The sequence below is a fragment of the Podarcis muralis genome, chromosome 1 (genome assembly GCF_964188315.1).
Source record: "Podarcis muralis chromosome 1, rPodMur119.hap1.1, whole genome shotgun sequence".
Taxonomy (NCBI): Eukaryota; Metazoa; Chordata; class Lepidosauria; order Squamata; family Lacertidae; genus Podarcis; species Podarcis muralis.
This window is the reverse complement of record NC_135655.1, coordinates 12,303,281-12,326,736: the sequence shown is the minus strand read 5'-3', so window position 1 is coordinate 12,326,736 and position 23,456 is coordinate 12,303,281. Positions and strand designations below refer to the sequence as shown.

Below are 23,456 nucleotides of genomic sequence, written 5' to 3'. Positions count from 1 at the left end.
GAAACCAGCATGATCAAGTATTCCAAAAGGAATGGAGTAAATTTATATGATATCTGAAAGATTATTGTAAGCAATTAACATCACTAGCAGGGCTGTCTGGAGACTTGTAATGAGAAATTTTCTGTCTTTCTATATTTAAATTTTGAGCCATTTTGTAATGAGTGTAATTAGAACTGGAAAATGTACAAAATGCAATGATATAAAGGTTAATTTTGGAAGCCATGAGGCGGGAGGGAGGGAAGGCGATAGGCTCTACAGAGCCTCTCTCTACAAACTTGTTTATATATAAATAAGTTTGCCTGCCCTATTCCTGTATATAGGATAGCAAAGAGGGGTAACAGTGTCAAATCAACACTTTGGCAGGTGCAGCAGCTGTGTTTAGGATTGATTATATATATTGCCTGATGCCTGCGATCTACAGATGTACCACAGCAATCTAAACATTAAAGTCTTTGGAAAGAATCCTCCTTGTTCTTTGGCAACTAGGAGCCAGAACAAGGATCTTGCCATGCAGACACAGACATCTTAAATGACGACACCATCAACACTTGCATGAAACAGTTGCTCTAGTGCAGTGTTTCCCAACCTTGGGCCTCCAGCTGTTTTTGGACTACAATTCCCATCATCCCTTGCCACTGGTCTTGCTAGTCAGGGATGATGGGAGTTGTAGTTCAAAAACAGCTGGAGGCCCAAGGTTGGGAAACACTGCTCTAGTGCAGTGGTGGCCAAACTTGGCCCTCTGGCTGTTTTGGGACTACAACTCCCATCACCCTTAGCTAACAGGACCAGTGCTCAGGGATGATGGGAATTGTAGTCCTAAAACAGCTGGACGGCCACGTTTGGCCATGCCTGCTCTAGTGTGACTGCCCCCCCCATTAACTCCCACATGCAGAGAGAGAGATCCACGTGCTTTCCGTGCAGCGTTTGTTGCGAACATTAGACGTGGAGCATGCCGTGAAGAAGTGGGTCGTTTATTCAAGATACAAACTTGTGAGTTTTTGTACAAGGTCCAATATCGCACCAAAAAAAATTCTCTTGAATTTTTAGAATTCTCTTGAATTGCTGTATTCCAACCCTTCCCTCTTGGCACAGAGGACAATAAATAATAAACCATGCACAAGCGACACCAGCTTCCTCACCAGCAGGGTCTCCCAGTGTTGTGGGGTCCTTCAATGGTGCATCAACAAGCATTCCCCAGAATTCAGCTGCAAATCACGACATCATGACATCATCCTGATATGCATAACAGCCAGGATTTGCTGAAAGGGCTATTCATCGCGCACAATGCAAACGAGACCGCACTGTGCACTGGGCAGTGCTTATCTCCCAAAGTGGGCAAGTTGTGACTCAGCCCAAGTGACCCAAGGGGAAGATATGAAGGTGTTGCCTCCCTTCTGAAGAAAACGGCCAGCACCCACTTGCTTTTTAACACACAAGTCTTGCAGAGGAGGTGGTGCTACCTGCCCTCTTTATCTCCTATCTCCTTCGGCGGCCTTTGGGAATCGTCAGCCTTGCTGCTGTCCGTCTTGGAGCTGCTGGACAGCGAAATCCCACACGCCGCGAAAGCCCGGCAAATTTCACGCCTGGCGTTCTCGCTAGCCAGCACGTAGAGGAAGGGGTCGGCCACACTGTTGGCGGTGGAGAAGCAGAGGAACACTACAGAGATCGTGTAGACGCCTCTCTCGAAACTGCAGCTCTCCGCTGGGCGGAGAAAGTAGACTCCGGACCTGATGAGGAGCACCACATGGTAAGGGGCGAAGCAGACCAGGAATATGGCAATGATGGCAATTGCCAGGCGCTTCACTTTCGTTTTCTGGGGTGGGCTGAGGCTGCAGCTGCTCTTGATACACCGGAAGATCCGGTAGTTCATGAAAAGGAGCAGAGTGAATGGAACGAGGAAGCCCACAAAGAACCGTGCCACGTTGTAATAGGCTATACGGCGGTTGAGCGGCGTTTCAAAGCAGATCTTGCTCTTTGTTTGCTGTATTTCTTCCTGGAAAAAAACGGGGCAATAGATCACAGCAACCGTGACAAAGAGGGAGGTGGTGACTATCGCAGCCGTCCTCTGGCGCCGTATCCCTCTACTTTCCAGCGCGTACACGACCGCCACGTAGCGGTCGATAGAGACGCAACACAGCAATAAAATGCTAATGTAGATGTTGCAGAAAAAGATGTATCCTGTCACCTGGCAAGATAGGGCCCCCAGCTTCCAATCGCGGCCGTTTTGCACATACAGGATCCAAAGAGGGAGGGTGCACAGGTACATCAGTTCGCAAAGGGAGAGGCCGAAGAGGTAGACGGCAGCGATGGTTCCCTTGCGAATCTGAACGAGCGTCAAGAAGGCAGTTAAGCAGTTGGTTGGGATGCCTATGATAAAGACGGTGCTGTATACCGCAACCAGAAGATGCTGGCTGTCTTTGTATGGCATGGCCGTGGAATTGCATGTGGCGTCCTTCATCTGGGCCTTTGGAAGGTCTGGAAGCAAAACGGAGAAAGTTAGATGCGCTAAGGAATGGGAACAGGCCAATGCTGGCCTGCGATCTTTCTTCAAGCGCCCCCTCGAAAGCCACCATTTATGCAAAACCCCTAATGAAAGGGGAAGGGCTCTCGGTCAGTGGTAGGACAGCTGCTTTGCATGCAGAAGGTACCAGGTTCAATTCCCAGCATAGCCTGGTAGGGCTGGGAGGGGCCCCTTGAGAAGATCTGCAAGGGATAGCCTTGCACAAACGCCCCTTTAAGAAGGCCCCAGTCCACCTCTATGGCAGCCAGGGCTACACCTCAGTCAAGCCCATGTGTAGCAGTCAATGGGGGCAGGAAGGGAGGCTGCCTGGCAGCTTGAGAAGGATTTTGTTTTTATTTGAACCCTGCAAGTATGGAATATAAATGCAATACCTAAACAGAGCATGCCTGGGGAATTTTCTAGCTCTCCAACTTTTAGTTTTGAAAATGACTCAAGAGGCTAAAATCACAGCCAGGTTTGCAAAATTCTTGCAGAGTGTCAAGCCAAGGGTGTGTCTCAAATTTAATATGCACAATATGCACTCACCCCAAACATACTGTTCCTATCTTGTGTCAGGCTTAATGGTGGTTGCGTATAGTGCTGATTGGCCAGCACCCGTGGTGTCACCAAGAATCTCTGTGTCTCTTTGTTTCTCTCCTCTCAACCCAATTTCCTAGAGCAGGGGTTCCTCAACACCCCTCAGCCCGAGCGCTGAGGTTCTTGGCAGACCACTGAATGATTTTTCTGCTTGTTGTAGCTATTCCAAAGTGCTGTGCTAGATGCTGTCTGATAAATGGAATGCAAATTGTTGTACAATAAAAAAACAATATGATAAAAGAAGCAAAGAAATGTGGTTAAAGATCATTATGAATATTAAATGCAACAGAAGTGCTGTCTCCCATCTTGAACCGCAAATCCCATGATAATTTGCAGACCATCTGAATGAAGTTCATGGACCATAGCTAGGGAAACCCTGTTGTAGAGTAATCTTGCCCTTTAAAAACGATTTCAATAAAGCAATAAATAATTGGATAAACCAATTCTAAGCAAAACTAAGTACATAAACTAGTGGTTTTCAACCAGTGTGCCTTGAATGATGGTCAGGGATGCTGTGGGCAACCCTGGCCTCTGTCCCTCTTTCCTTCCCTCCCTCCTCTGATGCCCTCTTGCATCTCTGCCTCCCAAAGGCTTGCACAGCTGTTCGTTGCAGCAGCCCTGGCTAAAAGCTCAGCAGGCGAATGGTGCCTTTCAGGGGGTGCTGGCCAGTGGCGTAGGAAGGGGAGTGTGGTGGGTGTGGACTGCCCCGAGTGTCATCACTGAGGGGGGTGACAAAATGGCAAAATATGTGCCTTTAAAATAAGTAAATAAAAATTGGGCTCTCTACACTTTTTTTTGGAAAAATAACTCCTGTACCCCCTGCAACCCCCTTCCTATGCTACTGATAGCTAGGTGAGGCGGGGGGCACTGGGCACCACACCACGGGGCCTGCAGTGTTCCTGAGCTACACATCTCTCCTGAGGGGGAGGCGGTGGGCGGACTGCCTGCAAGCTCCGTGCTGCTTTTTCATGCAGCGTGGGGCTTGCGTCTGCCCACTGTCTCAGCCGCCCTACAGCTGAGGGGGAGGCTCTGGAGAGGCTCCACGCAGCATGCCCTGCCTTGGCTCACTCCGCCCTTGTGGGCAGTTTGCCCCACCCCCATGGGTGGCTCGCTTCGCCCCTGGCTGCAGGACACGTGTGCCGCACCGGGCACCCGAGCGGCTAGCTACGCTGCTGGCGCTGGTTGCCAGGAGCTGAGTTGGCCTCGGATTAAGCAAGCAAGCGGGCGAGGGAGCCCAGCCAGCCAGTCCGCCAGCCCTTGCTGTTGGGAATGGACAGACAGGTTCCAGGCCTCTGTGGAGGCACCTTTCTTTGGGGTAGGGTGGGGCAGCTCAGAGACCAGGGGCGGCGGCAGCAGCTGCCTGCAGGACTCTCAAGGAGAGGAGACTGAGGGAACACCCCACAAGGGAGTGTTTGAAAAAGGTTGAGAGGCTGCCAGCTCTGCAGGCGAGGGGTGATCTAACTGGGCTCCTCAGCCCCACAGGAAGAACGTAGTTGGTCAAGGGAGCAGTGAACTCAAACATCTGACATCGACAACAAGTGAAGAGAGAACGAGAGGAGACTGAGGCATGAGCTGTCTGCCATCGTGGTTCTGATGCTGGTTTACCCCACAAATGAAAGCTGCGCTTGATCTTTCATAGAAACACAGGAAGCTGTCTTCTGCTGTGTCAGACCACTGGCCCATCTAGCTCAAAATTATTTGCATTGACTGGCTGTGACTCTCCATGGTTTCAGGCAGGGGGCAAATTCCAGCCCTGTCTGGGGATTAAACCTGGGACTCCATGCAAGCAGCTGCTCTGCCACTGAGATATATGGCCCTTCTCTTTTCCTATTTCCCAATACAGTGGTGCCTCGCAAGACGAAATTAATTCGTTCCGCAAGTTTTGTCGTCTTGCGATTTTTCCGTCTTGCGAAGCATGGTTTCCCATAGGAATGCATTGAAAATCAATTAATGCGTTCCTATGGAAACCGACTTCAGATCAGGTCCGGGGACAGTCTGTCCCCCGACCTCTTCTGAAGGCTGGGGGGGGGGGGGGACAAGGGCTTTTCTTCCCACCCCCAGCATTTTAAAAAACCCCGGGACAGCGGAGGACTTCTCCGCTGTCCGGGGCGATCTTAAAATGCTGGCGGGCAGCAGCAAAGCCTTCGCTGCCGCCCGCCAGCATTTTTAAATCGCCCCGGGACAGCGGAGGACTTCTCCGCTGTCCCGGGGCGATTTAAAAGCCCCCGGGAAGGCAGGCAGGGGGGAGCAAAGACTTTTGCCCCCCGCCCGCCTTCAGAAGAGGTCCAGGACCTCTTCTGAAGGCGGGCGGGGTGCGAAAGTCTTTGCCACCCCCCGCTTGCCTTCAGAAGCCGTCGGGGATAGCGGAGAAACGAAGGCTGGCGGCGGGAGGAGGTCTCTCTGCCCGCCGCCAGCCTTCGGAGGAGGTCCGAGGACAGTGGGGAAGACGCGCTGCGCTTCCCCACTGTCCCGGAGATTTCCCTATGGGCTTTCGTCTTGCGAAGGAAGCCCATAGGGAAATTCGTCTTGCGAAGCGCCTCCAAAACGGAAAACCCTTTCGTCTAGCGGGTTTTCCGTCTTGCGAGGCGTTCGTCTTGCGGGGCACCACTGTACAGCTTTGCATTGCTTCTTTTCTTATTCTGGTCGCAGTGGATTTGCAAACCCTCCCTGGCCAGCCCATCTGCATTTGCTTGTATATATGGTTTTTCAGAATAATATTTTGCAGTCACATAGCCAACATACAACATAGAAACCAGATTCCAAAGAACCTCCTGGACTTCCCTCCTCCCCTTTCTGGGTCCTATTGCTAATCATTTCCTCCTGCATCTTTTATAATAATCCAAATCTTTTTACCTCTCCGTTGTGTCGAACATTCACCATTAACCAACAAGTGTTATTCCAATCCCACTAACAATTTTAACTGTTTACAATGGTTTTTAAGATAAGTTACAAATTTCCCCCATTCCTTATTAAAATTTTGGTCTTCCTGATTTCTGATTCTTCCGGTCATTTTAGCCATCAACTTGATCTGCCATTCTTCTCTGGTAAAGGTAAAGGGACCCCTGACCATTAGGTCCAGTCGTGCCCGACTTTGGGGTTGCGGCGCTCATCTCGCTTTACTGGCCAAGGGAGCCGGCGTACAGCTTCCAGGTCATGCGGCCAGCATGATTAAGCCGCTTCTGGTGAACCAGAGCAGCACAGAGAAACGCCGTTTACCTTCCCCCTGGAGTGGCACCTATTTATCTACTTGCATTTGATGTGCTTTCGAACTGCTAGGTTGGCAGGAGCTGGGACCGAGCAACGGGAGCTCACCCCGTCGCGGGGATTCGAACTGCCGACTTTCTGATCAGCAAGTCCTAGGCTCTGTGGTTTAACCCACAGCGCCACCCACGTCCCAGGGATTCTTCTCTGGTAGCGACTTTTATTTTCTTCCTTGGCGAGCTTCATGATCTGCTTCAAAGCCATAGCTTCCTTCCTTTCTGGACTTTTTGCCTGGGTCTTGCTCCACTTCTGGAAGCCCCCTGGAGCTCAATAGCGAGAGCGTCTGCATGGCGCAAGAGCCCTTTCACCATCGCCTCTTGCAACGATAACACAGAAACCAACTGCAAGCCTTGTCGTCGAGAGAAAGTTGTAAATGGCTGGGGCCTCAGTTAACGTAAACAGCCCTATCCCTCCCAGGGAGGCCTCCACCCTTTCTCAGTTCCTTCTGCCTTTTATATTTCCTGTGCCACTATGTGCAAGAAATTATGCAAGTGGCACCAGCTAGAAAGAAAGAAAGAAAGAAAGAGGGAAAGAGAGAGAGAGAACACACTCCCTGTGGCACCTTAAAGGCCAAACCCAACACGTTTCGATAGATTAAGGATGGACAGATTTGCCCGTTTTGGTTCCCTGTTTTTCATTCCCCCCCTAGGCTTAAATTCAAGTTCTTTACCTTTCTGCAGAAATTTGAATAATAAAAATAAAAATAAGCCTCATGAAAATTTGTCAGCATTTGGTTTGAATTTATTCTAATACTCAGATTTTTGCATGCAGTTTTGACTAACATACTTTTGTGCAAGAAATTCTTATTCTTATTTAAATTTGTATGTTGCCCTACGCCCACAGGTCTCAGGGCGGTTACAACACAAAACCACAATATAAAAATACGAAATACATAATAGAAATAACTAACAAAAACAACCCAATAAACCCCCTTTCCCCAACACATTTTAAAAGGGCATTGGATGTCAATCAGCCAAAGAGGAATGTTTTTGTATGTTATTTTCACTTGTGCATGACTTTCTGCACATTACTTTGCGGGAGAACTGCACCACAACGTTTGAAGGCGTTCACATTTAACGGTGAACCTACCCAATTCACACTTCCCAAAATGATGCAAACCCCCCCCCCAAATGATGCCTCCTGTCAAAATTTGTGGTTCTCTGAATTTTGCAATGCAGTTCTCCAGAAATGCACATGCTGGCGAAAATAACATACAAAATTGCACTATCTTAGGGGAATCTGTTTTGCAAAAACGTGTGTATTAGGCAAGATCATGTAAAAGGAAAATAAAACATTAGGATATTAGGAGGAATTTGCACTAAAATGAAGGGGAATTTTCACAAGGACTGATGTGGAAATGTGGAGAAGTAAGTTTAGGATTAGAGAAACCATGTTTACCCACACTTCAGTTCCATGCATCTAGGTGACAAAATTCTTCAAACATGCATAGATAACTAGAGAACTCGCTCCATGACAGCCACCAATCTAGATGGTTTTAAAAGAGGATTGGACAAATTAGAATTTGCATTTGGCTTGTGGTTTTGATACTTTCCAGCTTCAGGGAAAGTTTTTGCAGCCTGTTTCATTTATGCACCAACTTGTCTCACAAGGAGCGCTTCTGCTTGGCACACCTGCCACTGAACCCTCGCATGAGGCAAAGGATCATGGGGAATGTTGTAGGGGGCTTATTCACTGGCCAGACTTAACTGTTGCCCTACAGTAGGGCTGGGGAACCTTTTCCTGCTGAGGGTGACATATCTTCTGGGGATAATCTGCCAGGGGTTACAGGGTAGTGGTGGAAGGAGTCAGATCCAAAGAAGAGGAGGTGCTCACTTTATTCTCTTTCCCTCTCTGCTATTCCCATTTGCCACCCCCAGAAAATTAGACCAAGGGTCGTGTGAAGGCTGAAATTTGCCTACTCCCTGCCCTCCATGTTAAGTATAATTGTTTAACTGACACCAAAATGGAGAATGCTTGAATGTGTATTGCTGACTTTGGAGATTTTCCATAGCAGCATACTAAGAGCTTTCTGAGCACTGATTAAGTTAACGATTAACTGAGAATGTTCTCTGCTCTATCACATGAGTGTTTAACCTTAGATCACATAATCAAGGTATTCAATTGCAAATCGCCATCTTGGAAGGCTGGTGGCTGTTTTCTTTGTTCCCAGGCTCTGTGAGTGAAGGATGTGCAAATTACTCACTCCAAGGAGCTTACAGTCTTGGCTGAAATGCAGGCTAATGTGCCTGTGTGTGTGTGTGTGTGTGAGAGAGAGATGTTTGTCAGCTCTGATTATAAGTTATTTTATTTCTAAGAAGATGAACCTATGCCTTGGACAGGCATGTGTCTTACAGAACTATCTGGTTGTATCTTTGATTGTTTTGTACCTGTTTTGGAAGAAAGTTCTGCAAGTAAAGTTTTGAACAATACTTATCACATTAATGCACTACTTAATACATTGTCTGGACAATGTTTTATTCCAAGAAGAGGAGTCAGTTTTTATGCATCCGTTTGCTTCAAGCTGAACAATATTAATATTTGCAGTACTCCAGGAATGTACTGCCTTTCAGTTAAGCCACTCTGGGCAATCTGATGATCTAGATTTTGAAACTCTGTTCAAGGAGTTTCTTCTGAAGGAAGGGCTATGATTCAGTGCTCGAGCATTTGCCTTGCATGCAGAAGGTCCAAAGTTCTGTTTCTGGCATCTCCAGGTATGGCTGGGAATGTCTCCTGCCTGAAACCCCGGGGAGCTGCTGCCAGCCAGTGTAGACAATATTGGGCTAGATGGACAAATGGTCTGACTCGGGGTAGGGCAGCTTCCTATGTTCCTAAGGTTTTCAAGCATCCCTCAATGAAAACCTTAAGAGGTATCTCAGGGATCTCTGGAAAATCAGCAAACTTTTTCAGCAGGGGGCCGGGCCCACTGTCCCTCAGACCTTGTGGGGGGCCAGACTATATTTTGAAAAAAAAATAATGAACGAATTCCTATGCCCCACAAATTACCCTGAGATGCATTTTAAATAAAAGGAAACATTCTACTCATGTAAAAACATGCTGATTCGCGGACCGTCTGCGGGCCGGATTTAGAAGGCAATTGGGCCGGATCTGGGCCCCGGGCCTTAGTTTGCCTACCCATGATCTTTACCATCAAGTTGTCCTGTGCAGCCTGGCTGAAAGGCAGTCCATTCCTGGAAGACAAGGTGTTAGCAAACATCAGCCCTTGGCCTGATTTCAGGTGGCCCTTGACAAAAAAAAAGTGGGTGGCAGAGTAAGAGTTAATCATTAACTCTGCAAGTTGCTCAGAGTCCTTTAGAAAAACTCTTGTGGAAAAACCCAAACCCTGGTTATGTGCAGGCACTCCTGGAATCTCTTGCCACTCGGAGACGAGGGTGTTTGCAACAGCATCCATTGTGCTCTCTGCGATATTGTGGGCTCCTTTGGCTGGACCAGAATCAGAAAGGTGGAATATAAATAAAGTTATAAGTAAATAAAAGTAAGATCAATGCACCTGGACACCGAATGTACATCTACTGCTCTTCCCAGCCCCGGCGGGAAAAACCAACGGTTGCTGTGAGTCTTTAAGTTGTGGTTATTCTATACGAAGAATAGCCAGATCCATTGTGAGATAAAACATCTGCCTATCAGGCTGCGGTCAGGTTGCTAACACACCTTGCTTCAGAAGCCAGTGCAGGACAGGATATTGACAGGGTTGGGCAGGCTTTTAGGGGGCGGGTAGGATAGTCAAGCAGCAAAGCCTGCTGAAACAACAGGGGTATTAAAATGGGGGGGGGGGACTCGTGTACTCATATCTATGGGTCCTCTTTGTGATGCTTTTGTTGTTTATGTATTTAGTTTTGTTTAGGATCATCTTTGAAATGGCTGGGTTTTGCAACTATGGGTTCTTCCAGCTGCCCTATTTATTGGGTGTTCATCCTGATTTGCTTGAACAAAGCCTACGGGAAGGATAGATTATGGTCAGTCTTTATCATGTGTTTCATAGAATAATAGACTCATAGAGTTGGACTTTGTCAAAAGCCTTAATGAAATGAAGATACACTATGTCCACAACATTCCCCTGATCTACCAAGCTTGTAACTCCATCAAAAAAAGAAATGAGATTCACCTGGCAGGTAATCACAGCATCCCTTTCTAAGCACTCACAGACCGACTGTTGAATTATTTGTTCTAGGACCTTTCCTGATATTGATGTCAAGCTCACCAGTTGGTATTTACCCAGGTCTTCTTTTCTCCCCTTTTTGAAGATAGGGACAACATTTGCCTGCCTCCAGTCTGGAGGGACTTCACCTGTTCTCCAAGAATTCTCAAAGAACATAGACAAAGGCTCTGAGATTACCCCTGCAAGCGCCTTTAGTTCCCTTGGGTGCTGCTCATCAAGCCCTGGAGATTTGAATTTATTTAAAGTAGATGGGTGTTCCCTTACCACCTCTTTTCCTATCTTGGGCTGCAACTCCCTCCTTCCATCATTTATTCTGTTACTACCAGGTTGGGCGGGTGGCACTGTGGTCTAAACCACAGAGCCTAGGGCTTGCCGATCAGAAGGTCGGCAGTCGAATCCCCATGACGGGGTGAGCTCCCATTGAGGAGTGAGGGGTGAGGAGTCCCTGCTCCTGCCAACCTAGCAGTTCGAAAACACCTCAAAGTGCAAGTAGATAAAAAGGTACCACTCCGGCGGGAAGGTAAACGGCATTTCCCTACGCTGCTCTGGTTTGCCAGAAGCGGCTTAGTCATGCTGGCCACATGACCCGGAAGCTGTACGGCGGCTCCCTTGGTCAATAAAGTGAGATGAGCGCTGCAACCCCAGAGTTGGTCATGACTGGACCTAATGGTCAGGGGTCCCTTTACCTTTACCTTTTTACCAGCTTGGGCACTGCTTTCCTTTTGGGTAAAGACAGAGGCAAAATAGGTGTTGAGTAGTTCTGCTTTCTCGCTGTCACCCAACAACCTTTCTTTTTTTTTTAAAAAAAATATTTATTAGAGTTTCAAATAGTACAAAAAAAAAAAAAAAGATTCAACCTTTACAATCCAAATTTTCAATAACTTTTTCCCCACAACTTCCCCTCACCTCCTTGTATTCCATGTCCAAATATTTATCCAACAAGTTCTTATCCCTAAATTCTTAACCTTAATTTGTTATTATATTTATTATATTAAATTTTTAACCTTAATTTGTTATTATATTTAATTCAAATTATATATCAACTTTTAACTTATATGCACCAATCATTTATGCTTAGAAACTTTTTCTAAGGTCGACCCAGTTTCCCTTCCACGAATTCCCCATTTTATACTAATAACAATTCAAAATTAAAAAAAAGAATAGAGAAAATCAGATGCCCTTTGGATTTCCAAACCCCACCTTCCCTTCCCCGGTTTTGATCCCTAAACCATTGTCCATTAGTCCATCTACTATCAGCCTGGCAACCTGACGTCTGAGGCCCTTAAATCTCTCTCAGTCCCTTTCTGCCGGTTTATTTGGAAGTCCTTTATATTTAACACCAAGTCTCGGAGGGGCACTATCCCTATAATGTCCATGTTCCTTCCAGCCAGGCCTCCATGTTTAAAGGTGGAGCTCAAATCCTTTTAAGTCCCAATAACCCAAAGGCTCCAACTTCCACCTTGATCAAATTTATAGTCCATAGATCTTCAGATCCCCACAAAAGAAGATCTTTCCATTCCTCATTTTTAAATTCAAACCAAATTTTCCTCAGCCAGTCCTTATTTTCTTTTATATCCATCTTGACAGGCCTCCGGCTTTCCTTTGCCTTCTGCAACATTGCAGCCCCTCCTTCCTGCTCCTCCTGTTCAGCATATATCTATTTCTCCACTTCCTCGATTTTCTCTAATTTCTTTTCTTGTTCAGCTGCCTGGGTTTTGTACGTCAAGTCCTTTTCCAACTCAGTAGATACATTTACTGTTGACTTCGAAGTTATGGCACATGTAGACAAAACATGTCCTTGCTCATGCAACTTTCGCAACTTTCCCAAGAGAAAAGCGACCTCGTCCAGGTCAGCTAGTATTTTCCGACCTATTTCCATTCTTGTAATGTCCCTGAACCCCCTCTAGAAAGATTCTGGTTATTCAGTATTCCTTTCACTTCCAACCCAAAAGTCAAGTTAATTTGTTTCAGTACTTCTTTAATTTCAACAGCTTGTAACTATATTGTATCTAATGTAACCGGCAAGAACATCAGAAATAAAGTTCTCTATTTTTTCCGACTTTGACAGCTAATTTGACAGCTGTCAAAATCTTCTGTGTCTCCTCAGCAGGCTCCTCTTGCGGATCACTCCTGGTCCCGGGAGGGGTGGGACTTTAACTCAGAAAGTTAGCTCTTATCTTCCGGCACAATTACTTATACTATCAATCCGTGCAATTAATAACTTTTATCCAATAAAGAAAAGGCTCTTCTCTCGACCTTAGTTGTCAAATCCTTGCTTTAAATTGTTTACAATGGGGGGGGGGGAGACGGACTTCCTCTTTGCACCTCCCCCGCTCGTACCGAATCCAAAAAAGTTTTTAGTCCAATTTCCAAATTACGCACGGGTTGTTGTTTTTAGTTTTAGTCCAAATTTTCAGAAGAAGAAGTCAGCGCTTTCCGTCGAATGGCATGCGGCTTCGCTCGGCAGGGGAAGCAGAGGACTCACAGCACCGCGCCGCTCCCCGTCCACCGCTCTGTAGCCTTTAAAAAGGTTCCTTCGCGGGTCGGGGGGCGCAAACGGTGCCCGCCGAGTCACCACGTCCACGGGCTTCCGCGCCCATGGTTTTTGAGGGTCCCCGCGTCGCCGGCGCGGCAGGACCCGACCCCTGTCGAGCAGATTCCCTCTGGAGCTCGGATGGCGCCAACCTGGAAGTCCCCAACAACCTTTCTCCATCTTCTCCACGCAGAGGACCTACTGCTTGCCTCTTCCTCCTCTTGTTTGGACATATCCGATGAAACCTTTATTATTATCATTGCTAGCCTCTCTTGCAAGCCCGAGCTCATTCTGAGCTTTAGCCAGCCCGACATTCACCCTGCAACCACTGGCTACTTGTGTATACTCCTCCTTTGTGATTTCCCCTTTCTTCCATTTCTTATATTTCTTTGATTTGCTTGCAGGGAGGTTATACATCAATGAGCACTTGTCCTGATTTGCTTATGTGGGGCTGTTTATGATTCTACAAAGTTGCCTATTTGATGAGCATTTATCTTGATTTGTTTACAAAGTGGTTAAATGGAGCTGTGTCAAAGCAGGGTATATTCCACACTTTCATGTGCATTTTCTCACCACTTTCCTTTTCACAAGACTTTTATAGACTTCTATCTTGTCCCCTCTTACTTGCCTTTTCCCTGGACTAAAAAGTCACACAGTCCCAACAGTTCCACCCAATGTCTGCAAGATGACTGGGTTCCTCTCTTCAGTGTTAAGGAAGCAGCTCCTACGTTTTGTTTAGTTTTAAAAAGAGGATCTGAGAACAGGCATCTCGTTCTATGAAAGCGGATGTGGAAATAGTAGAAACATCTGTTCAAAGCCCACTCAAAAATGCCCCAAAGCTCCTCTTTGGGAGAGTTCTTAACTGCATAATGCAGTCATACCTCGGGTTGAAGTAGCTTCGGGATGAATATTTTCGGGTTGCGCTCCGTGGCGACACGGAAGTAACGGAGTGCGTTACTTCTGGGTTTTGCTGCTCACACAGACGCTCAAAATGTCGTCACACGCTATCGCAGAAGCGGCGAAACGCGACCCGCGCAGATGTGCAGTTGCATCTTACGTTTACTTTAGGATGCGAATGGGGCTCCGGAACGGATCCCATTCGTATCCAGAGGTACCACTGTATTGTTATAGATGGGGGGCAGCGCTAAACCCTAGAAATTAATAAGTGGGATATGAAGGGATAAATACAAGCTGCAGAGGAATTCCTGGGCTAGCCTATGCAAAATGACCTGGCCAAGTTAGGGACATTAAGAAACAATACATACAGGGCCATTGACAATGCAAGAAAACTGTCCTTCCCCTTGCCCTGAGCTGTGAACAGAGACTGGGGCTTTGGGAGGTTGGCAGGGTTAACTGGGTGAGAGGTGAAAAGAGAGTTTTTAGCAGGGTGTTCTGGGAAGAAGAAGGGAGAATAAAGACTGGGATTCATCTTGGGCAGGCTGGCTGAAGGCTGGCTGGGAGAGATGCCTTGGACTCCAGAGCTGCTTTGCTGTGAGGGACAAGCCCCTCCTGAAATGACCATGCTGTCAGATCTGGACTGAAGTGTAAATAGGTGAATAAGCCATATTTCTTAAAACTACAACAGTTTCTGCCATGTCTCAATTCTACAAAGGAACACAGACCCTGAGTGAATGCCTGGCACCCCATGGGCTCTTGTTGCAGCTTGGCAGAGGGTGTGGGTGGCACGCAACTTTTGTAACGATATTATCTCCTAACGCCTTAGGGGCAGTGATTCCCAAATCACTGGGAGGGACCGTAGCACAATGGTGAGGCATCTCCTTTGCATGCAGAAGGTCCTAGCCAGGTACAATTCCAGGAATCTCCCACAATGCCCTTAACGTAACGTTTCCCGGGGCATTGTGGGAAACAAAGATGGAGGCCTCCCAGTTGGGGTTTGGAACCTGCCGTTTTAATTTCCCACAATATTCTTGAGAAATATAGGCACTGTGGGAAATTTAAACAGTGGCTGGCATGGGCTAGGTTGCTGCTGCCTGTTGCCTTTCTGGGTAAGGGTGCCAGCTTGGCTCAAATTTAGAGTCAGTCCTGTTGCTGTAGGGGAAAGTGAAAAGAACGGAGGTGTTTAGATATTGAACCAAGCAGGAAATCACACCAGGCCATGCATGTCAGCGTGGTAACGCAGGTTGCCAGTGTGTGAGAAGGAGGGTGGGAGAGCAGATAAAAACAGACAGAGTGTGTGAAGAAATAACGGCGGCAACCAAATTTCCTGTTGACTTTACTGTTAGGTTACTGGGTTATGAACTGATCCAGTTTTTAGTTGTTTACCGCCTCGTCTTCCAACCTTTGTCAACCTGGTGCCCTCCTGATGCCAACTCCCACCATCGCTGGCTGGGGCTGATGGGAATTTGCAGTCCAGAACATCTGGAAAGTGCCAGGTTGGAAAGGCTATAGTAATAGTATATTTTGTGAGCTGCTCTGTGATCAGGGTGGTGTGGTGTTTAAGGCTTCTGTTGACACCCAGATTTAATTTTTGGTGATGCATTATTTTTATTTTTGCATTTTGTTGTTAGACCTTATTAAGGGTATAGTTCAATTTTGTGGAATATTTTTGGATGAGAGGTTTTCACTAACTTACCGACTATTTCATAGAATAATTGAATCATAGATTTGTAGAAGGGACCCTGAGTTATTTCCCCCTCTTTCTTTTAAATAAAAATAAACATGAAGCAAAAAGAAAGCAGCTTGTTGTATTCTGTAACTTATGAATTGCGGGGAACCCCCCCCCCCCCCGCCCGAGTTGTGATCTGCCTTGGGCGTAGTTTACTACGCAATGGTATAGATACAGGATGATGACAATGGGGAATTAATTTGATCTTTGTTGACTATGAGAATTACAGGGGAAACTAACATGACAAAAGAACCTTAGGAGCATACATTCCAGGGTTATTAGATAACAACTTGTTCTCATTTGCTTGCTAGCATCTCTGCCCAATTCCTTTTTTAAAAAATGAGGTTTTATTAAAACTTTTGCATAGTACAGTAAAAAAACAAACTAATGTAAACAAAGAAGAAAGGAAGAAAAGAGAGAGAAAGAAAAAGAGATAGAAAAATGTGAAGCCCTCTCTCACAGATATACAGTCATACCTTGCTTCTCAAACGCCTTGGTACTCGTACTTAAGTGTTTTTGTTTTTGAACGTTCTTTCAAAGCTGTATATCCGACACAGCTTCCGATTGAGTGCAGGAAGCTGCTGCAGCCAATCGGAAGCTGCGCCTTGGTTTTTGAACAGTCCCGGGAGTCAAATGGACTCCTGGAACGGATTAAGTTCGACAACCAAGGTACCACTGTATCTTAACTTTTCTCCCATGCAGAAAAAGGTGTGTCCTCCCAGCTCTCACCTGGGAGCATCTCTTTCTTCCCCCAGCCTCTCACCCTGGGAGAGCTCCCCTTCCCTGCCTCTCACACAGGGAGAAAAAAGGACCAGAGAGGTATAAAGAATTTTAAAAGGACCGGGGTGGGGGGAGGAACAGAGAGGAATACAGAATAAATCTATCCAACTATCTGTCTGTCAGCTGTATCTACAAGATTTCTTGAAAATATTTGAAATGATCACTCCAAGGTAATACCCAGTTATTCTTCCTTCTGCTGTCTCTGCCCAGTTCCTGAGCAAAACGGATACAGTGGTACCTCAGGTTAAGTACTTAATTCGTTCCGGAGGTCTGTACTTAACCTGAAACTGTTCTTAACCTGAAGCACCACTTTAGCTAATGGGGCCTCCTGCTGCCGCAGCATGATTTCTGTTCTCATCCTGAAGCAAAGTTCTTAACCTGAAGCACTATTTCTGGGTTAGTGGAGTCTGTAACCTGAAGCGTATGTAACCCGAGGTACCACTGTAGATACCTGAATGTCTTCTAGACCTCTACAAGGGCCTGTGGTATTCTGCACTCTGTTGGGCATGGGTGGCCCTGGAGACACCAAACCACAAGGCAGCTAGCAAAACTTTCTTTCCTCTTCACAAAGCTCAGCAACCACAATCTGGTTGCAAAGAAATGGTGTTTTCAGCTTGGTTCCGCTGCCCACAGGCTAGCGAGGCGAAAGAACCTTGAGAGTGAGAGTCTTCCTCATGGGTTCCATCCCACGCCAAACCCCTGTCATGTCTGGTTTCTGTAACATTTAAAGGGCAGCTGAGAATATTAGTTGCTGGAGGATTCATTTGCCTACCATCTCAAGGGGAAAGTAATACTTTGCAACAGTATGTATTATAAGGATCTGGGGGTTGATGCCAATGCTTAATCCTCTGGAGGGTACACCCATAGGTTAATGAGCACAGCAAAGATAGCCTTTCGTTCAAGTGGGTCTACTCTGAGTAGGACTTGACTGCTGTGATCTGTGGAACCGACACTTTTGCAAGCACCATATAATCTCTGTCCTGCACTTGCGAGAGACCACCAGTGCTTTAGTGTGGCAACACTTGTTCTCTGAAACTCCCTGCCTTTTGATATTAGGCTGGTGCCTTTTTGCTGTGCTGTTCTTGACGACTGTTAAAAAGTTTAAGTGAGCCTACCCAGAAATGTAATGTTATTAGGTGTGCACTCTTCCCAGCTTGGATCAAATCTATGCTTCCAGGTGTCACAAGAAAGCTGCAGAGACAGTGCAGGACATGCTTTCAAACTGCTAGGTTGGCAGGAGCAGGGACCGAGCAACGGGAGCGCACCCCCATCGCGGGGATTCGAACCACCAACCTTCTGATCGGCAAGTCCTAGGCTCTGTGGTTTAACCCACAGTGCCACCCTAACCGCCTGAGAAACAGTTCCAAATGCGATTTTGGTTTTAAACGCAGTGTAAGGTAGTCTCTATGGGAGTATATTGTATTTAATTATGGGGTATCAGAGTTTTTAGGGGGATAACCAGGCTGGGATAGCTGGGATAGTAGGCTTGTTGGTTTTTGAATGTCTGATGTAGATTTTTTCAATTTCCATTGTTCTGTATGGGACAATGACAACAAAGATTATCATATTGTATTGTATTGTATTGTACCGTTTTTTTAAAAACTGCTGATTATTTATCTATACCCTGATGCATTTCATTATGTCTATCTGTTTCCAAGTTTAATTTTATTGGTGTTGTCTATTGAATATTTGATACTGTTCCACAAGGGCTAGCTCAGTCGCTAGAGAATGAGAATGTTAATCTCAAGGTCCTGGGATCTGAGCCCCATGTGGGGCGAAAGATTCCAGCATTGCAGGGGGCTGGACTAGATGATATCTGCGGTCCCTTCCAAGTTTATGATTCTATGCACACTGCTTAGAGGAGGGGGCAGTGGGGCTGATTAAGCAATACATTTTACAATATACAACACATAGCTAAACTGTGGAACTCACTGCCACAGGAAGCAGTGATAGCCACCAACACAGATGGTTTTCATAGAGGAGTGAGCTAGCAAAGGCTACTAACCATAATGGCTATGCTCTGCCTCCATGGTCAGAGGCAGCAATGCTTCTGGATTTCAGTTGCTGGAAACCACAGGAGGGAAGAGAGCTCTTGTGTTCAGGTCCTGCTTGTGGGTTAATAATAATAATAATAATAATAATAATAATAATAATAATAAATATTATTATTATTTATACCCCACCCATCTAGCTGGGTTTCTGCAGCCACTCTGGGAATCTTTCAACACACATGAAAACAGAATAAAAAATCAAACATTAAAAGCTTCCCTAAACAGGTCTGCCTTCAGATGTCTTCTAAAAGTCCGATAGTTGTTTATTTCCTTGACATCTGATGGTAGGGCGTTCCACAGGGAAGGCGCCACTACCGAGAAGGCCCTCTGCCTGGTTCCCTGTAACCTCACTTCTCATGGTGAGGGAACCACCAGAAGGCCCTCTGAGATGGACCTCAGAATGATGGGGGTGGAAACACTTCTTCAGGTATACTGGGCCGAGGCCATTTACGGTTTTAAAGGTCAGCACCAGAGGCATGTGGTTGTCCACTGTGAGAACAGGATGCAGGACTAGATGGGCCATTGCTTCTTCTTATGATCTTCATACCTTGTTAATCAAGAAAGGCTTGTCTGGAACAGGAAGTTCTCTTATACCTTGTCCTTCTCAGGAGGATCCAATGGGCCACATGCGTTGGCAGAGGAAGCCCAGGATCTAAATGCCCTTCACTGAGAAGGCTACTACCACAAGCAGGTCAGTGGCTTGCAACACAGGGCAGATGTGCGCAGATCTCAGAAGCTTCTGTGATATGCTCTCCAACCAGACTTAGCAACCATGCTTTCAAGTGGCTTTGCAAGTTGTAGCTTGCGCACCACCTATGGTTAGGTGGGATGTCTGATCTGACAAACCATAGCTATGGCGGTTGCTTCACCACTAGTGGTCACTCCACCCACAGACAGAAGAGCTGAGCATATCGAAAGTGAAAGCAGATAGTTCCCAGCTTGCTGCATCAGTAATGCACCAAGGTGGGTGGAAGGGATGAATTGCCTTCTTTTTGGAATGTCAAGAACCAATGAAGAGGCTCTAAGGGAACTTGTTCTGGCCGGAGAAGCCTGATTTTTAGCCCCACCCACATCCCAGTGAGCCAAAGTTGACAGGCATGCAGGGCCACCCACCTGTCAATCACCAAATGTCATCATTACATCTGGTGAGGCTTCCCTTTGAAGCCCCCATTGTCGGGAATCACAGGGCTTTCAAACAGCCCTTGGGGAACATCATAACATGGGGATGTTTATCAAGGGCTTTCAGATGCTCTTCACTCTGTGTATATTGTGAATGTCCCTAGATCTAAATCATCCAAAGGAAGTGCAAATTAGCTCACGCCCAAACTAAAACGAAAACACAAAGCTTACAGCAACCATGGACTGGGAAAGGAAGCAGCAGTGAGTCAACTTACAGAGCAGAGAAATAGGCAACTGTCCAACAAGGAAGGGATGTGCAAAGTTTGTCCCTGACCTCTAGGGTAAGGCCCCTCCACAAGTGAGAAGTGGGACGCAGAAGCAATAATCATGGTGCCAGGCTTTTATCATCCAGAGCCCTTAGCAAAGTCACAGGGAAGAAAGGCAAGGTGCATCTGGGAGGAGGATGGAAGAATGAAAAAGCCTCCTGCCAACTCTCAATTTCACATTTTCTTAAAAAGCTAATGGAGTGGGTGGAATGTACAAAGCAACCCCGGTTGTGAAATAAAGATGAGGCAACGAAAGAGGATCCCTGGGTTGTTGTGCTCCAGAGAAGACACAGCCATCTGAATTTTGAATTTTATTGTTATTCATGTTTTTATATTGTATTTTATGCTGCTTTTACAATTAAGTGTTTTAAATGTGTTGTTAGCCGCCCTGAGCCCGGTTTTTGAACTGGGAAGGGTGGGGTATAAATAAAAACTTATTATTATTATTATTTATTATTGTTATTACTCTTAATTCAGAGCTGGAATTAGGCAGGGTCAGCCCACCACTAAGCTCACATCCACAAGATACACTCGTATACCACTTCAAACAGTCATCACCATCATTTTATTTGTATCTTTCCATCGTTAAAACCACGCTCCAGGCCATTTACCACATTAAAAGATTCACATAATTGCAAACAGAAGGAAAGTGGTCAAGAACGATACATAAAACGCTTTGAAAATACGCAGCCAAACCGAACAGTTTCCATCATAGTCAGATCTAAAAATAAAGGTACAAAGAAATAACACCATGAACAGCAACAAAAAACCCCAATGAAACCCCCTGAACAACGCCCCCCCCAGCTTCCCCCAAAGAATACTGGAAGCTGTCGTTTGTTAAGCGTGCTTTGAGTTGCTAAGGGACCCCTCACAGAGCTATAACTCCCAGCACCCTTAACAAACTATAGTTCACAGGATTCTTCTGGGGGTGGGGGGAAACATGCCTCCTAAAGTGATGTAAGTGTGCTATAAATGTATGCTGTGGATGTGACCATAGACTCTTTACCTCCATGCACCCTCAGGAAAAAAAAGGGTTGGGTGGGAAACCCGTTGCCCAGTTAGCAGATAGTCCTGGCTGTCTGATGTCACTGGTCAAAAGGGGAGCAATTTACATACAAACATTACGTAAAAAAGCCCAACAACAAGCAGATATCCAAAGTACAGAGATGGCTATAAGATTTTGTGCCTGAAAACATGTGAGCATACAGATTTAGTTATTTGCTACAGGAATTTCCTGCCTTTCCTCCAAGCCGCTAGGGGCAGCACACATGTATTTGTCTCTTACATTTTACCCTCTTCTACAACAACCGTGTCAGGTAGGGCAGGCTGAGAGATAATGACTAGCCTCACCTGAATTCAGTTTTATTATTACGGTCACAGACCAGTTGTGGCTCACTTAAAATATCAAGAAAATCACACAACAGGAATACATTGAATTGCAATTGGGTATAACAGACAATTCAGATATAGCGGCAGTTAAAAATATACATTAAATCTTGATCACTAAAATATAACCTAAAATTGTCATTTAAAACCTTAATCATTTTGGTAGTACAGCTTGTTCCCTAAGTTCAGCTGACCTAGTAAGTTTCGTAGCTGAGTGGGAATTTGAATCACCTGGCGCCTTTTGAATAAATCTGAGCACTGGGAATTTAAAGCTAGACTTCCCTGGTCTGACATGCAAACCAAGGTACTCATACTGGGTTTCTGAAGCTGCTGAATCTAGCCCAGCACAGTCTTTGCTGACTGGCAAGAAGATCTTTAACATCCCAGCAGAGACAGATACCTAAAATGTTTAAATGGGGTTCAAACTTGGGATCTTGTGTATGTAAAGAAATAGACATCGATGTCACTGTTTTTGTAAGGGGTTCAATCACATGCCAACAAATTAAGGTTAAACAAGTCTAAGTTGATTGGGAAGTCTTGAAGAAACCCGCTTCCCCAAAGTATCAGACTTTTTGCAATAAAGAAAGTGACACGAAAATGCACTGGAAAGTGTGGGGTCTCACTTTCTTCCACACAGCTTCATCTAACCTTCCTCAAAACAAAATCAGGACGAACGATCAACAAACACGTTGCCTGGAAGTTCCTGCTGAGCTACAGCTCCTCAGCCAAATGCACAAATCCAGCCATCACAATCTCACTCTCCCAATCCGGATTTTGCAGCCCCTACAATTCATACTGAATAAATGTTCTAACCACACACCTATTTGATCATGACAAACAACCCTGAGAGGTAGGCTAGGAAGAGATAAAAACCGGCCCAAGGTCACCCAGCAAGTTTTGGGACAGAGTGAGGATGTGAACCTGGGTCTCACAGATCTTTTTCCTGGGAATTCCAACCGCTACATTACACCAGCTCTTGGTTCCAGACAGGCAGTGGCTTTCTGTGAGAGCTGATCTTAAGTGACAGACACATTATTTCCTGTGATAAGCACCTTGACCTCTTGCATCGCACCCATGAAGCTTCGGGGTGATTATATATTTGTATTCAAAAATGTATACCCAGGGCTTGTTTCAGGTGGAACTCACCAGAACTCAGTTCTGGCACTTCTCAGGTTGGGCGCCATTGCCACGATAAGAGAACAAGAGAACAAGTTCATGGTGAGTTCACCTCTTTTCCTAGGAAATAGCACTATATATACCCTTTCTCCTCCCCTCACCCCCCCCCCCAAAAGCTGGCATGCAAAACCAATGTGAAACGGAATTACAAAGAAAACATTCCCAGTCTCAAACGAAACATGTGCTCTGCTATGAAGGTATTAGAACTGTCACAAAAACCTCTCCGTCAGCGTGATCACGAGGATGCATGTGGTAATGTTGAGCAACGGTGCTTCTCTATTACCTATGTATTATCTATGTGTGCATATAATTGCCTGTCTTCAGCCTACAGCTGCTTTCTCTACGAGGGAGTAAGTCTCACTGGACTCAGTAAGGCAGGCTTCTGAGTAAGGCTGGAAAGGGTGGCGCTGCGTTTCGCCACAGGGGCAACCCCAGTCGAGCACCGAATGGGGCACCCGTGTCAAAAAATGCCAGTGTCAGAAAACACTAGCGATGGCTTACCTTTGCGATCAGCAGCTCCCGGTTCTTCTCAAGTGCCTTGGGGCTCTCTTTTCGCGAAGGAGTATAAGAAGAAGCTGAGGTCCTCCGGCTACTGCTGGCATCGACTTGTCTCTCTCCCCCTACATGCATGAAACCGGGGCCAGGAAGTAACAGTCAGTTGTGGTGTTAGCTCATGCTCCAAACAAAGGGAGGTGTTAAGTCGTGGGTTGACATAGCAGCCGGCACAGCGATCTCTTCAAGTAGCTCTTTATTATGGTAAGCTGGAATAGAACTGGCAGTGAACAGCTCAGCCGGCCTGTATTTATAGGCAGCCGGCTGTCACATTGTAACCACAACAGCCCAGAGTTCCCGCCTAAAATAACTGCCGCGGACCTGAGTGAAAACTATCTACAGACCTGAGTGAAAACTATATACAGTATCCCC

General features: G+C 46.1%; 1 protein-coding gene and 1 long non-coding RNA gene across 2 annotated transcripts in view; one reads left to right on the top strand and one right to left on the bottom strand.

The window, feature by feature from the left end:
- Positions 1 to 950: 950 nt before the first annotated feature.
- Positions 951 to 23,183, bottom strand: GPR132 (G protein-coupled receptor 132). The gene is made up of 2 exons (XM_028746637.2): positions 23,034 to 23,183; positions 951 to 2,475 (listed from the first exon to the last, which is right to left on the bottom strand). The coding sequence occupies exon 2, from the start codon at positions 2,456 to 2,458 to the stop codon at positions 1,457 to 1,459; it is 1,002 nt and encodes a 333-aa protein (XP_028602470.2). The 5' UTR covers positions 2,459 to 2,475; positions 23,034 to 23,183; the 3' UTR covers positions 951 to 1,456.
- Positions 1,611 to 23,456, top strand: part of LOC144326673 (uncharacterized) — a 58,479-nt gene continuing 36,633 nt past the window's right edge. The window contains exon 1 of the long non-coding RNA XR_013391651.1: positions 1,611 to 1,747. This is a non-coding gene — a long non-coding RNA (uncharacterized LOC144326673). The remainder of the gene's footprint in view (positions 1,748 to 23,456) is intronic.

Coding starts and splice junctions, on each gene's coding strand:
- GPR132 (XM_028746637.2), bottom strand. CDS start 2,458: ATGAAGGACGCCACATGCAATTCCACGGCCATGCCATACAAAGACAGC.